This window comes from Haliaeetus albicilla, chromosome 13, assembly GCF_947461875.1.
Source record: "Haliaeetus albicilla chromosome 13, bHalAlb1.1, whole genome shotgun sequence".
In the NCBI taxonomy this organism is placed as follows: domain Eukaryota; kingdom Metazoa; phylum Chordata; class Aves; order Accipitriformes; family Accipitridae; genus Haliaeetus; species Haliaeetus albicilla.
The window spans coordinates 32,900,499-32,916,815 of record NC_091495.1 but is presented as its reverse complement, the minus strand read 5'-3'; the positions used below and the strand labels follow the sequence as shown (position 1 = coordinate 32,916,815).

General features: G+C 40.7%; 1 protein-coding gene across 2 annotated transcripts in view; it reads right to left on the bottom strand.

Annotated features, from left to right (window-relative positions):
• PCNX2 (pecanex 2) overlaps positions 1-16,317 on the bottom strand; it is a 158,099-nt gene that overhangs the window by 83,496 nt on the left and 58,286 nt on the right. For both annotated transcript variants that reach the window (XM_069800740.1, XM_069800741.1), the window contains 2 exons: positions 6,955-7,064; positions 4,623-4,719 (listed from right to left, as the gene is read on the bottom strand). In XM_069800740.1, the coding sequence (XP_069656841.1) occupies positions 4,623-4,719; positions 6,955-7,064 (207 nt within the window). The remainder of the gene's footprint in view (positions 1-4,622; positions 4,720-6,954; positions 7,065-16,317) is intronic.

The window sequence follows — 16,317 nt, the reverse complement described above, 5'->3', positions numbered from 1 at the left end:
GTTTAAAGTATCATATATGCCCAGGCTTGCCCTTTTCCCCTTGCAAAATGTAAATGTACGGCTCAGCTGCTGACTTGCACAACGGTCCCCACAGTAGCTCCTTCTTGATGTGGCAGACGCTTTCAAACTTCTCACAAAATTCAGTGTTTTTTCCTTCTGCAACAAAGCTGAGCAGCAGTTGCTTTTGTTTCATGTCATGGCATAGCGGTCAGGGCCCCCCAGGAAACAGCTGACCCTGAGCAGTTATCTCTGGCTGAGGGGGTTTCAGAGCAACCTTCCAGGAAAAAACCTTGGGACCCACCTAAAGGCCGCTGTGGGTGGATCTGCTGCTTCCACCCTTGCTGCTGAAGGCAGCTAGCTCCTGCAAAGCATGTGCTTACCTTGGATGCAACTCTCTTCCCCATCCTGCATTTAGACCCAACTGTCTAAAGCAGGATTTTGGATTCCATTCCTAAGGCCAGGGAATTGAATGCTGAACAACCCTACGATGTGAAGCTTGAGTCCTTCATTGCAATTGTTCCAACGTGGAAAAGTTAAGCGCTGATCACAGTTAAAATCTCTGCAGTGAGAGATAATCACCGATACAGCTTGCGCTGAAAGCAGGTGTTCTTTTTTCTCCATTTTACACTCAAGGGAAAAAAGAAACCCCAAACCATCGCTACATTTGATGCCTCAGAGATTTTACAAGCAGAATACACTATAGTGGTGCTTCTTTAAAAAAAATTATTATTTTCAATTATGCTTTTGGAGCTTTTTGTACAAATCCTTTTACTAGCTATCTAAATGTTTGTATTAAAGGCCAGGAAGGAAGCTGAGTTTGAATGTAACACATTAGCACCCTCAGGCCACTGGTTAATCTAGTAATCAGCCATGTGGATGCCTATAGAAATTAATTATAATGGTAGGAAGCTCCATTCTCAAAGTTGAATGGTCAATTATCCATCACAGCTGCTTTATAATTCAGGCTTCCAAAGCTGGCAATTCTTACATAGCTATTCAATCAAACGAAAATCGCAAAGGTCATATAACTAAACATTAGAGATGCTGTATTTATTATTCCTATCATCAATGCAAAGCCACTACAGAATGCAACACATTAATTTTCAATATTAACCTTGTTTGCTTTCAGCTCCTTGAGGAGGTGATTTGGTTCTGTACATCTCAGGATTTCTGATTAAAATGGGTCTTATTTAAATGGCATGTTATGTAGACCATATGTCTGTATATAGCCCAGGGCAAGGCTGGCTGTTGTGTTGCATCATGCCATCTCTTGCCACTGACAGGGGGTTAGGAATACTCTCCCCGTAGAGGAGCGCTCCAAGAGGAAAAAATGAACTACCACCATGAAATCTCCTTCAAATACTGACATATTGTTTCATCCAGTTTCTCAACTGTTTGAAGATCCCCTTAGAGAAGTTCTGGAAGCTATTTAAAACTGTCAGCCAAGTGCTACATCCTAAACATGATTGTTGTTGCTGAAGCAAGTCAGCAGAGACTGTGGCTCGATTGTGCTCCTCAAACTTGAGACACATGCATTTTCTCCTGCCTCAATTCTTCCCTACTTGCTCTATTAGCACTGCACTGTGAGATAGCAGTGGGAGTCTCCTGGCAAACTGGTTAGTGTTTAATTGAGACAGAGGTACCAGATAACAGAGGGGTTGGACAAAGAGCCTGCATTAATCAGAAATTGCCCTTTCTTTCTTCAAGACATCTCCCAGTGTGGAAGAATTAGAACTGCTAATTGACATTGTAAGCAAACACATTTGCTTACAGTTTTTATACAAACTGAGGGAAGCCTGGACAGAGAAAAAAAAAATAAAGGCAAAGAACTGGCAAGCTCCAGCAACACTGAAGGAAAGGAGCCTCTGTCTAAAAGCAGCAGTAGCAGCATGGATTATCAAATGTACAGAGCAGAAAAGTGTTAATCCCCCAAACCAGGTATATCCTGGAAAGCAAAAGGTGCAAGGAATCCCACTTAATTAAATGCAAAAAACCACTGGCAAAACATGACAGGAATGAATCATAGAATCATAGAATCATTGAGGTTGGAAAAGACCTTTAAGATCAAGTACAACTGTCAACCATGCCCACTAAACCATGTCCCAAAGTGCCTTGTCTATGCATTTTTTTAATACCTCCAGGGATGGTGACTCAACCACTTCCCTGGGCAGCCTGTTCCAATGCCTGACAACCCTTTCAGTACAGAAATTTTTCCTAATATCCAATCTAAACCTCCCCTGGTGCAACTTGAGGCCATTTCCTCTCATCCTATCTCCAGCCACCTGACAGAAGAGACCAGCACCCACCTCACTACAACCCCCTTTCAGGTAGTTGTAGAGAGCGATAAGGTCTCCCCCGAGTCTCCTTCTCTCCAGGCTAAACAACCACAGTTCCCTCAGCCGCTCCTCATCAGACTTGTGCTCCAGGCCCTTCACCAGCTTTGTTGCCCTTCTCTGGACACGCTCCAGCACATCAATGTTTTTCCTGTAGTGAGGGGCCCAAAACTGAGAGACATGGTGAAGAGAAGAACTGAAGTCCTATGTCTGGCCAGTCCCACCACAGTCCTCCCTGCACTTCTGCATCTTTCACCGCAGTGGCTCAAGAGCCCAAGTGCAGTTGAACCACATGGTAACTGTTCGTAAAAGACATCAGATCCCTGTCCATATTATTGACACAAAAATAGGTTGAGAGTCTGCAGCATGACTCTGTTTTGAAAATATAGCCAGGATCTTAGAGGAGAATTTGTTCATTCTTTTGTTTTCTGTTTTCAATATATTGAAGCCTTGCTTAAGGTTTCCCTCCGCACTGTGAAATGAAACTAGTTAAGTGGACAGCCGTAGTAAGTGCTTCAGTCCCCTGGCAAGGCTCCATCTACAGAACAGATGAGATCAGACTCTGTACTGCTCCAAGAAGGGCACTATCAGCAAAAAATAAAGTGGGATACAAATACAGGGGAATGAGAAGCTTTCCATTACATCTGCCATACAGTGCCCATCTACAAGGATGGGCTGACAATGAACCGTGGCAATAACCTATACACCAGAAATACCACAGAATATAGCACAACTTTAAGATATTTTTTACTCTGTTACTAACTGGACATTCATACTGCACCATGACCCTGTTGCAAACAGTTTAGTTTCCAAGAAACTGTAGCTCAATACAAGCAACAAGAAACAGACATATCACTTAAGATTAAGTGGGCCTTATTAGAGTAAGCAGTTTAAAATAACATTATGCATGGTAGAAAATAACAATCTAAGCAGCAGCTTAGCAAAGAAAAGTAGAAAACATTGGTAGTGTGGGATCAGCTCATGTGCTGAATGTAGGCTGTGTAACACCTTATAAAATGCCCCAAAAATGATTCAGGATGTACAGGAGAGATGCATCCCTTTGAAGGGGCATCTGGAGGCCAGGTCAGCTACCACACTAGCAACCTGTAACACTACGCACTATGGACTCTCAGATCAGGGCTAAGGGTCAAAAAAAGGCAGTCTGTCCTCCAGGCACTCTCTGAACAACTCTCCTTGCTTCCGCAAGCTTTCAGGAGTTTAGGAGTAATTGCCTAGGTTGCAAACGCTCAGATGCAGACATTAGGGATGTGGTCTGGAGGAAGGGCTGTCTGACAGCCAGGAAGCAGGACGGTTCATGACTCTAAAAAACGTCAAACACTCCTTAAAACTTCTGGAAACTTGATGATCTTCTCACATGAACTCTTTATAAGATCAACCTCCCCTGGGTAACAGTGAGGGGTTTTTATACAAGAAGACACAAAAAGGAAGATGGGTCACTTCGGATGTTTAAGCTGAAGTGGGAAATAAGCTGACACAAACTTAGAGGTACGTGCCAGACAGCAGGAAATTAACAGCCTGCCAAGCAAAGAAGAGACGATGAGATGGCAATGCTTGGCACCAGGCATGTACCTCCCTCTCTCATACTAGTCAAGTTTCACATGCTTCTTCCATCGCTAGGTGCCAAGTCTGGTCTCTGCTCCACCTGGCTTGGCTGGGGTGAAGGGCATACAGTCAAGAGTACTCCCTGGCACAGAAAAAGGTATTCCTGAGAACCAGGTCAGCTCCTAGCCCTAGAAAAAGAATGAATAAGCGCTGTTTTAAACACACTTAATCGTGTGGACCAAATTCTGTCCCCCTCCAATGCAGTCAGGGAGTTCGGCAGGACTGCTCACTGTTTTGAACACTTGTTGAACAATCCAGTCCACCCTGTGCACACCAGATTGCCAGGCTGTAACTCTAAGCACAGAGGCTGCATTAGCCCTCTGAGTACCAGGATGAGATGTCCCATTCCCCAAGCTCTACAAGTGCATTTCCCATCAACTATATTAAGGAATCAATGTTGCTGAGTCCTTCAAAGGAACCCTTCAGAAAGGAAAACTGCAATATCCCCCTCCTCCCTTCTGGCCTCGCTGGAAAGAAGATCTAGAAGAACTTATCTCAGTTTCCATCTGTGGATTTAAAGGAACAGGATATATATACTCCCATTTTCTGTGCTTTTAGTAATTTAAATATTTAAATTACTAAATGAGAATATTTAAAAGGTTCCTCTGTGGGGAAAATGGATGGGAGAGAACTTTGAACAGAAAGTAATGAAAGAAAAGCTCTTACCACTGATTCTCTCATCTTTTCTGGGAGTGGATCTACTGATGAATCTTCAAATTGTTGACGTAGATAGTGTGGGATATATTTGCATTGAATAAGGGACCTGTTAAAAAAAAATCCTAGTTAGGGTACTTGTGAACAAGTCTAACAGATATGAGTATTCCTGGGGGGCAGAGGAGGAAGAACAGCCTCAGATTTCCTTCCTCATATATGCAGTAGCTATCTTATCTCTGCATAGCTGGAGATTGACACAAACCAGCTCTACCACTGATCAGGGTAGAACTTCCTCATCAAAATGTTAAGGAGTCTCAGCAGTCCAATCAATGTGACTCAGTCATTTAGAGGAATGAGCAGAGAGGGTACTGTTGCATTCATGCCTTTTAGTAATGTTTCAGCTAAGCTGAAACCAGTATGGGAGCTGTTTAGACCCACATTAGAAAGGCCAAAGAAGCTATTTCCGTATAAATTATATATTAATCCTCAGTTCAAGATTTATGTGCTACCTCCTCCTCCATCTTGAAGTTTATGCCACAGGCCATTCCTTAAATACTGTTTCCAATCTCCTTAACTTCCTTTAATTAAGTTCAGAGCTGTTTAAAAAAAAAAACCTTAAACCTCTTTTTTTAAGGATTATACATTTTTATCATGATTGCACAATAAACATTTGATGTCATTGTACACATATTCTTAGTCTTAAGACATTTAACAACCATTTCAGCTGCTGAAGATTTGATTAAGAATGTTATGAAATGGGTAGCTAGATTTAAAAGTTAAAATGGATTTAATGGTTTAAGATTACTTCCTTAAAACAAAAGTCTTAAGAAAAGACAAGTTTCTGTTTTATTAAAGAAGTTAATGAACTGGTGTGTCCTTCCTGGGGAGTGGGAGAGAAGAATACATTTAAATTACTTCAAAATTGAAAGAGCTCACACTTCCATGCTGATTTGCAATTTACCTGTGCATATCTTATTCCAAGGCTAAACTAATCTCCCTAAAACAGCACACAGCTTCACTTCCTTCCATACCTGAGTTCCATATTGTAATGGTTGATGAACTACACACCACCTATATAAAGCTTGATCCAGGTCTAATTGACATCAGTGCCAGACACAGTAGGCTTTGGATAAAGTTAATGGCAATACATATAAGCAGTTCTTGTTGCTTTGCCACATCAGGACCTAGTAATGTATAAATATCAGATTCCCTGAATCTTCTGGATGGTAAAGAAGGAATTTCTCAACTCTTCAGTGAGATTTACTGGGATGCCAATTTTCTACTAGTGCCGTATATTCTTTCCTCCTTCATCAGAATTATTCTCCTTTTCCCTAGTTTCTCTCCTTAAATATAATCTTGAATGGCCTAAAAAGCCCTCCACTTCCCCTTCTCTCTCCTGCTTACAGAATTGTGCATCCAACCGCCCTGACTTACCATATGCCTACTACAATCTTCATACACTAAAGAGCCTCACCTCAAGACACACACAACACACCTCATGAATCAAAGGAGAGAACCCGCGGGTTTCCTCACAGGCCCTCCGCACTGTTCTGGGATAAGACTGAGCTGCCTGTGAAGCAGAATCCCAGATGGCATGGTGATACCAGCTGCAAAAAACCCACTTGCTTGCTTACTTAATCCCACAGCCATATACGTAGATGACCAGCTGCTTGTGGACTACCACAGCCCCCACGACAGCCATATAGCACAGTTCCCACACAGGAAAACTCACATCTACCACCCCTGAGCTATGGATCTATGGACTCTCTCCCATCATCTCAACCTGCAGATCATGATGTTGGGACTTCTCCCCTGGATCTCCCTTGCTTGCAATGTCAGCTCTTAACACACACTACCTTTCCTCAGCTACCTCTAGCAGACTGTGTCAGAGCAGAAGAGGAAGGAGTTGATCTCAAGCAGAGGCATAGCCTACTGACAGTGACCCTCAGCAAGAACTGGAATTGAGTCATCTTCCCAGCACGTCAAATGTCCTTTCTCCTTGCCACAGTGCTATCCAATGCACATTCTGCAACTCCAGTAGCCTGAGCACCCCCTCAACTAAATTGCTATCCCTCCAACATGGCAGGCACACAATTTTCCAGAGGCTGAAATCTGCTTCAGAGAATTTGGATAGTGCTGTTTAAAGAGCACCAGCCCTACTGGCAACCTGACTGCAGCACTTCATTTATTTACAGGACTGATACCAACCAGGCAGACATGGCAAGGAATTTCCACCTCACCACAGTACTTTCACAGGACAGTCCCTGTGGTTCTGAAACCCAGGCTTCACTCTGGTTGTGTGCTGTACAGAGTAATCAACAAGTAACATTTGCAGGCAACTTACATCAGTACAGATGGGTCACTGCTTTGTCTGCTGAGGTGATAAGAAAGTGCAACTAGCAGACCACAGAAAGCAGAGAACAGCGCTGGAATGTGTTGTGCATCCCAGGGTTCCTGAACAGAAGGACAGAAAGCAAAATATTTGTAAGTTACGAATGCACAACTTCAAAAAAAAAATATTAAGTAGGCTAAGCTATACATGCAGTGTTAAATGCACAGCATCTAAATTTGTACACTATCTACCAAGGACTGAAAATCCTTTTTCATATCAAAGTCTACGATTGTGAAAAGGACTGTGATTAGAGACATGTTTTGTGATCATATTATGTAATTCCTCTATAATCAGCAATTAGCTAGGAAACCACATGAAAGGCAGTTTTCTTTCCTCTTTAATGAAACATCATGGGCAAATTCTCATTAAAATGAGATGCAAGTGAAATGAACTGTACTGTATTTGTCTAAACTCTAAACTGATATGTAGTTACTTGACCTGTGGCCAGATTGCATGCAACAAATGGCAATGTCACCTAGATCAGGCAGTGGGGTACAGTTCTAGCACCTCACTCTGAAATCCTTCTGCTGCTTTGTACATTACATCCAGGCCCTGCCTGGATGATAACACAGTGGAGAGGGACAGAGCTCACCACTGTATGCGACATCCCCGAGTAAGGAAAGAAGAGACAATTTACACACTCTCCAGCACACTCTGGGTATAACCAAAATGAGAAACTGTCTCCGGGTGACTTAAACAACTAAAATTGGCTAGAAATAATAAAAGAAAGAACATGAAACCTAAGGAACACTTATCAAGACCAGCTTCCATCTGTGGAGTCCTCAGCTACAAATTAGCTACCCTAAGACATACCTGTGAGTCCTGGCTGAAAAGGACGCAAATTTTGGCTGTGAAGGACACAAACTTGGTGGATCAGATCGATAGCCATTTCACTTACTAGACTTGTTCAATGCCTCCACACAACTTCTACCTGATCAACTGAACGTGAGGTCACCAGATCCTGACATCAGAGTACTTTCTGGGTAGATTTTGAGAAACAATGCTTGTAGGATCTGTGAAACTGTAAGCTAATAAAACCAAGGCATCTTCTGCACCATATCTTTTGCTTGAAAAACTTCACAGTTCATACAGGACCAATATTCTCACAGAATAAAGTAAGTTTATTGGTCTTATTTTGCCCAGTGATATGTGTGATTTCTTAGCAAAGCTGACTCACATTAAGAAACACTCCACTTCTTTCAGGTACAATGAATACCTGAGCAAGACAAACTAATTTTCTTTTAAGGGACAAACATCCAACCCACTGCAACATGACATTTCTTTGGAATTGAACCCTGAAATTCTCATTATCCCAAGAGTAGTATCAGAGAAGTGAAATTTTAATTCTAAGAATCACCTTCCCCTCATCATGCTACTGAACATCACAAAAATGAAGAGAACCATCTAGTTCTATCAAACAATCCTACTCAAAACAGCAATTACAAACAAAAGAGAGAGTTACATGGTATTACTGAAAGAATCCAGCACCATTTGTTTGACAAGTTAACCTTTGCCATCCAATTCCACTCCTCATTTTATTGTTCCCAATTTTGGGGCCAAATACATTTTGGATTAGCTTTTCCATGCTTAGTCTTAGGTCAGAAATTCATATTCTTCAAAACACTGAAGAAAACTAAGTGAAGCCAAAATGTTCTGAAAATAGCTCAATCACAGCCTATCCAAATATCCATTGTCCAGGGCAATACAACCGTGTACAGATCCACCCAGCAGCTTCTAGTCCATGACTGCCCCTTCACCCTGCAACTTCTTTTGAAAGCAAAATACCGTAAATAGCCCAGCAATATACCTGGTACTGAAATGTATCAGTAGCCAGTTTGAGAAATCATGCTGCCCTCTTTCTACTGTAAAAGTGCACATAGCTGATTCCCCATATTAATGCCTCAGGAACTCTTTACTTCCATATTTTCTGTATATTACACACAGCTTCTGCACTTGGCTGGCCTGTGCTCCAGTTCCAAAGTGTCATTGTCCCTCAAAGCTCATCTGTCAGGGAGCCAGGAAGGCAGGCAGGATAGGCATCGATATTTGCTATGTGCCTAGAGACCAGGATTTTGCAGAATAATGCTACACAATGGTGTACAAAAGATGAGAGTGAACATAGGTGTCATTTCTCCAACATCAGTGTGATGTACCCTGCTCCGTTTTGTCATTTTCCTTCCCCACTAATGACGCCTGGTAGAGCTTTAAATTAAAAAGATGAAGAAAAAAAAACCAATATAGCTGATAATCGGACAATGATTCTTAGTGGGAAAACAGGAATGACAGGTTTTAGTCTTGGAAGCTGGTATTATCTGTAATACTAGACAGGGAGTTTGACTTCCTACTTTACCTCATTTGGTTGAGGTGACATGTAGTGCTTTCATATACGGTTTTGACTTTGATGCAGACACTCACGTAGTCCTTTTTAAAACAAGTGAAATGGACTTACAGAGTTAAGGATTAAAGTGATGAGTTACAACAGACCCAGTGGTGGTGGTGGGAGGGGTTCCATTCTAACCACAGAATCGACTAATCCCAAAACAATGCACTAAAAAGGAAGATAAAGGTGTCTTTGAACTTAGGAGCCTTTTACCACTGGTAGAGATGGGGAGGCAAATGTATTTTTTAAAAGTGGCAGTAGCAGTTTTCTGTCCTACATTATTTATTCTTTTTGCTTCTTTCTTCCCTTAAAAAAAAAATGCATGTAGCACACTTATCTTTCAAAGATAGACTCAAATAAATCATATGTCCTACTCCAGAGACAAAAAGTGCTCTGAACAGAGAATCATTTGTGCAAAGTAGAAATTCTTGTTACTTTTTTTTTTCCTCTTTTTTTCAAATTATTCCTCTCAACTCAAAGACTTTGCAGACTACTGCAGCATTAGCATTGTTGAAGGTGAATGTGTTTGCATAGTGGCTGGCTTTTTAAACATGGACGCACACTGCAGTTGTTCTTCACAAAGCACACCCACCTTCTGATTTTCCACTCTCTCATGATTTCATCATTATTCACAGAACCACAGAATGGTTTGGGTTGGAAGGGACCTTTAAAAGTAATCTAGTCCAACCTCCCTGCAACTCAACCAACCTTTCTTTGCCCAGACAAAGAAAGGTCTTCTCCTTACCTCCACTCCCCAGCTTCATCATGGATCTATGTTATTGCTCATATCAAACAATACACAGGACAGCTGTTGACAGTCAGCCATTCCACATGTGTGATGGTAAAATGAAAGAAATACTAACATCCTGTTTCTGAATGAGATTGTAAAAGGGAATCCTCCCCACCCCCAAAGGTAAGAGAAAATGGTAACAACAACTTGTTCTCTACAAGGTTAACTATAAGCTTGACTATATTATCATGGATACACATTTTCAGCGAACACTAACAACCAGGAAATGTGAATTATTCATGAGCCTCGTGTTACACTGGTTAGAGACAAATTCTACGGGGAGATGCCCACCAGCCTTATCTTCCCCTCATCCATGGAAAACAAAACATTACTTTCCCAGAAGAGCTCCAAAAACTTGACAAGTGATAAGCTACCAGAATACAGATACTACTGCCCACTCTAAGCAATGTTGTCCCTGTTTCTCTGCACTCCCAGCTGCTATCTGTGACCTTATTTTCATTGCTGAAATTTAAAATCCATAAGGATGGGAATGATGCAGGGCTGTGCGCGCACCACCTTACACAACAGGGTCCCGCTCTGTGACTAGAATTCCGCGGCTAGGGAGTAAGATAAGCAACAACCCCAGGTGGGAGGCATGGATACTCATGTTTCACGTAATTGTGAGTTTATCCTAAAGAAGAAGTGCAGATTTCTACATTCCTATACAGTGACAACACTTCACTAAGAGTAACCCTGGGCCATATTGGATTCTGCAGGCATAATTTACTTTTTCTGTTATATCTGGACAATAAGTTCTTATTATACACAGAAAACTAAGAGCATAACTATTGAAGTTATGTCTAAAGCGCATTTGACTATGGCTGCAAACATCGCTCACTGAAATGCGTGATATCTGACAATTCTCTCCAAAATTAACACTCCTAACAGCTCTTGCTTGAACCTCAGGGATCTCTAAATTGGAAAGTACATAAAATTGATGAGCTTTGTCTCGAAAACCTCCAACAGGGCTGAAAGTATTTTATGCGGTAGAAACAAAGCTGTCTAATAATCCTATACTTCTATTTTTGGTCACTTACACATCTGGGAATTCTGTCTATACACATGGGCCCATTCAGTGCTGTTTAGAAATTTGTTTGGGCAGTCTTAGAAGACTGAGGGAGACGTATGCTTGCAATTCTTTCCCATTATAAAACCCTAAGACAAATATTTCAAAATTATTAGTACACAGATGAAGCCTGCGTCGTTGAAAACGGGAATCAAGAAGTATTGTTATTCTGAGTAATGAGTTTAAAACTCATTAAACAACAAACCAAACTACATAATGTCAGCTGAGAATGGTTTAAAATACACACAGGATTTTTAGTAACTGTCCACTGAAGCAATAAGTAAGTTACCAGAACTTCTTCAGGTATAAGGTAATGGAAACTACATAACTTTCATTTAAAAAAATACGTACTTCCACAGAGCTGGAAAAGGCAGCTGTGCCACATATGAACACATTCACATCAGTTTAATTTTCTGTCCCAAGTCCAAAATCTGAAATTTTTCCAGGCTGATTAAGATAAACCACAAGTTCCTTAAGCAGTTTAAAAAACAAAAACAAAACCAAAAATGCAACAAAAAAGCTGGATGACAAATAATTAACTGGTTCTGGACAAGTTTCAAATCCAAACCAGCTGATTGGAACAGAAGGCAGAAGAGAAGGACTGACTGATTCCAGAAACCTTTGAGGATGTGCTCTTCTGCCCCACAGAAAAACACTGATGCGCTGGAATGCTAAAGACTGATATCAAGATGGCTAAATTCCAGACTGAATATTTGTGGAAAAAGTAGGAGGGCGCACCTGACTTTTTTTTTAAATATCTGTTAAATATTTGGGCACAGACCACCAAACAGATGGAGCAGGAGACGAAAATCAATACATCAGGCACTTCTAGTCAAGTGAAAAAGATGGCACAGAAGTTCCTGTGTCTCCAATCTGATGGATGTAATATCTGAAAATAAAAACTCCTCCTCCAGGAAAAAGAGATAACCCTTTCATATATCAAAGCTAAGGTAGCTATTAGAGCTGTCAATTTCTGTTCAAGATTACAGCACTGAAGCTGAGATCAGAAATAGAGCCAGGCTAAAGTGAATACAGATAATTTTAAACTGAAGTCAGTAACCCAATAGCTTCAAAAAAGTAGCAAACTGAAAAATAGCTGCTGTTAGATTTAACAATCCAAGGAATGACCAAAAGACATGATAAAACCATGTTTAGGATTTAGAGCTTTTTATTAAACAAAAGTAAATGCAAGTTCATAGAGGACCTGGAAAGAACTGGAATAAGGAGGGATTATATCATTAAACAGAGGCCTGGGAGATAAAGAAAATCTCAAAGCAAGCTGGAGAAACTCAGGCCTTTGCACTTCAGGAGCTACGACATTTATCTTCTGTCTTGTCTGAAAACGAGTTCACAGTATTGTTCTCTGTAAGGCTGGATAAGCAGCTGGTGTCATATCACTCATGACAGGGATGTGTCATGGGAAAAGATGTATGAAGAGATGCTTTACAGCACCTGAAAGCTGTAGCCAAACTACCTTTGCATCACTGGGATAACATGACTGTAAACCAAAAATCTATCCAGGTGACTTTGCATCATCACCAGAGGGAACGACTGCTGTTCCCCAGCTATGTCAGACAGCGACTGGAAAACCTGCTCCACTCAAAATACGCTCCTTTGACTGACACAAGTGATGAACAGTGTCCTGTCCATCAGTCCTCAGGGCCTCAAACACATGGATGGAGACCTGGAATTCCAGCTATTTTGTGTTTTGGGGTTTTTTGGAGAAATTACCTGTTCCAATTTTAGAAGCAATACTCTGTACTTCCTACTGTGAACAATTTGTGATTTTCTTTTTTCTTTTTTAATTTGACAGCTTTAAACAAAAAGAAAACTGATCAGTCCAGCAGTAGCACCACCAGAGGAGGTCCTGACAAACTGCAAACCCACAGTTCCTCCACACAAACGTCAAGCAAGGGCAAAGCTGCCGAGGAGCACTCTGAGAAGGGGAGCCGATCGCTTGGCCACAGTGGGTGGGACCCCTTTGCTTCTCAGTCAGCTCCGAGCAACACATCCCTTTTTCTCCACCAAGTATGAGTCACACAACTCAAACACAGGTCTCTTCATTGCACGATGTGTTTGTGCATGGCCTTGTAACAGACCATCGCTTATTTTAGTTGCATGGAAAGTGTGTGTTTGGTCACATAACACTCTGCGTCCCCCAGGTAAGCAGTATGCAGCCACTCCCCAAAACACATCTCATACGGTTCTGATCAAGTCCTGCCACAAGATCAAGCAAGCCTGCCAAATGATCCAACCTGCACACCCGCTGTTAGCACAAGGCTAGAGATCTGTCCATCCTCTTTTAGGCAATATGTGCATTTTAGCCATGAGAGTGAAACATTTCCGGTTGTGTGATGGCAAAGATGCTGCAAGGTCATTAAGAAAGAATGGCAGGGCCAGATTAACTCAAAAACTGGGCACACCGAATTTTATCTGCAGATCACAGGATGAACTCTCAGCTGAGAATAGTGTATAATAATTTTCCTCAGGCAACTTATCTGAAAAAAAATCAATGACAATTATTAAGTTAAACTAATGATACATCTATACTGCAGCTGCTTTTTCACAGAGACTCTCAGTTGGTTTTGTACCACATAATTCAACAGCAAAATCAGTCTGGACAAGGCACAGGATTTCAGCACAGGCCTATTTGTCTCAATTCTCAGAGCTTATATTCACATGTTTTAAAGTTAACTCAAGTACTTACACTGTTCTGTTGACACAGCCAAAACAATTGCTCAATTCTTACTTTTTATTTTTTCTCAAATTGGAGTTCTAGAGCAAAGAATTAATTGCTGTGAATTTGCTATTCTAAAATAATTTCAAAATTTGACTGCAACTAAATCAAACTATTGTACGTATGTATATACAGTTTCTAAAAATGAACAAGAAAAACTCATTTATGAACACAGATCTATTATAAAATGAACATTATTTATTTTAATAAAAAAGAAAACCATGTGGTAAATTAATTATTCTTCTAATTAACTTCTTCAGGAATAATATATTTCCTTTTGGAATAATTAAAGTCCACAGAGAAATGAGGCTAGTCTATTTCACCCTGCAAGATAGTAATTAGAACACAAGAACCACTTAAGGAAAGAGACACTCAAGCCTGATACTGCTGGAATGGGTCTTCAACCTGGGCATTTGATGTGAGCAATTTTTCACCAGTACAAAGCACACAACCACTTAGAGATCTATTCTCCTCTGCAATTTATTTCAGGAAATAGAAGTCTGCTAGTTACACCTGCTGAGCTATAAGATGTTCTGCCAATAAAGAGAGTTTACATTTGAGGATGCTACATTTCAGCCAAGAAATAAGCTTTGCAGCCCAGAAATCCCATGCCAGTGAGAGTCTATCATGCTTCCCTGCCCTGAATCTTTTTGATTGTGACGATTTTTTTGACCTCCATAAATACTGAAAATTTCACTCTGTTGATTTTGCCAAATTGACTAAAAGTGAAAAGAGTAAAATAAAAATGAAAAATAAAGAATAGCTGTAAAGTGCAAGTGTGGAAGAGATGCCATTTCTATATTAAAGAAAACCATGTACTTATCACCATTGTGCAAACTCCTCTGAAACAGATTACAGCATTTGCTCAGTTTTGAGTTAAAATTCTGCAATTTCTCGTGCACCAAAAATCCAAACCTTCATTTGATTAGGGTCAGAAGTTGTTTATCACTACGTATCAGAAGAGTTCTAGTTTCTTACAGGGGTATTAGACCACCTGTCACAGTGGTCCCTATTCAGGATCAGATTCTTCTCTTACATTTAAGCCAATTCCTACTCCTCCTCCACAAACCAAAGAATCATTCTCTTGCAATGTTACAGACAACAGTCCAAAAGGAAAAAAATCTCTGGACCTGACTGAAGAACAGGGAGGGTTAACACAAGGGCTTATTTAATAATTTCTAGAAAAAACGTATGAAATTTCAAGCACCCCAGTAGACCGAGATGATGAGCTGAAGCAAGTGGAATCATCTTTACATGCTTTAAATTAACCTCCTCAGAACTGCTTTCACAAGAACAGTGCCATAAAAATTCAAATTAACTGTAATTTCTGTGTGAACAGAAAGTCTGCACTTAATATTGGTAATTTACAACAGATATCTTGTAAATCTTTCACAGCACTCTACAACTTCAGGGGAGCATTAAAAGCATATTTCTAAGCAGTCTGAAGTCTAATCCATGAGGAGATTGCTTATCTACAAAGCCACCTGCATGCTGTAATTTGAAGTATTACACTCAGAAAGGAGTCTGTAGAATATTTTAAGAGGCTTTTCTTTAATACTGTTTACCGAACTGTTTTTTAAAGTATCCATCACACAACTTCCCTGCCCTCAACTAGTGATTCGCCCTCTGCTAAACTTAGGGGGAAAAAAAAAGAAAAAGATCATTTCCCCAGATATTTGCCTGTTGAACAGTGGTTTAACTCAATTCCTTCTTTCCATATAGCTCTTTCCATTTTTCTCATTGTTTCTCCCCACTGTTATAGATTTTTCTCACTCTGTTCATTCTTACAGAGAGCCACCTTCTCCATCCCAGCTGCCAGTTTCGGAATCATTAATATAGGCGGAAAATGGTAGTAGGAATGCTAGCTACTTTAGGAAACTGCGTAAGAAGCAGTTAAGCTTTCTAGCATCACACAGCTGGGTCAGGTCAAACCAGTATAACTGCTATACTGGGTGAGCCTGGCAACAGGATATTCCCTGGGAGTACACCACATGTTCAAAGACATTTAATTTAAAGTGTCTTAACGCAGCACTGCTCAGCAGCTGAGTTGCCGTAATTTATTGCATATGGACTCAAGCCACCCAGGGGCAAGATAAAATGGTGGCTTAACACATTTTACCTTACTATCGGGAGTGGTTAAGAACGCATGCACAGGCAGCTCTGATCATCTCTGATAGACCATTAAGGCATTATAGTTGACCTTTTTTGATTTAAGGGTCTTATTCAAAATTTTAAGTGGAAAATTGTTAAAAGCCATTACAGAAATGCTTATGTTCCTTAAAGAACTCCTTTAAAGAAACATCTGATTGCCCCTCTCATCTGTGTAAATCACCAGCCTGGGT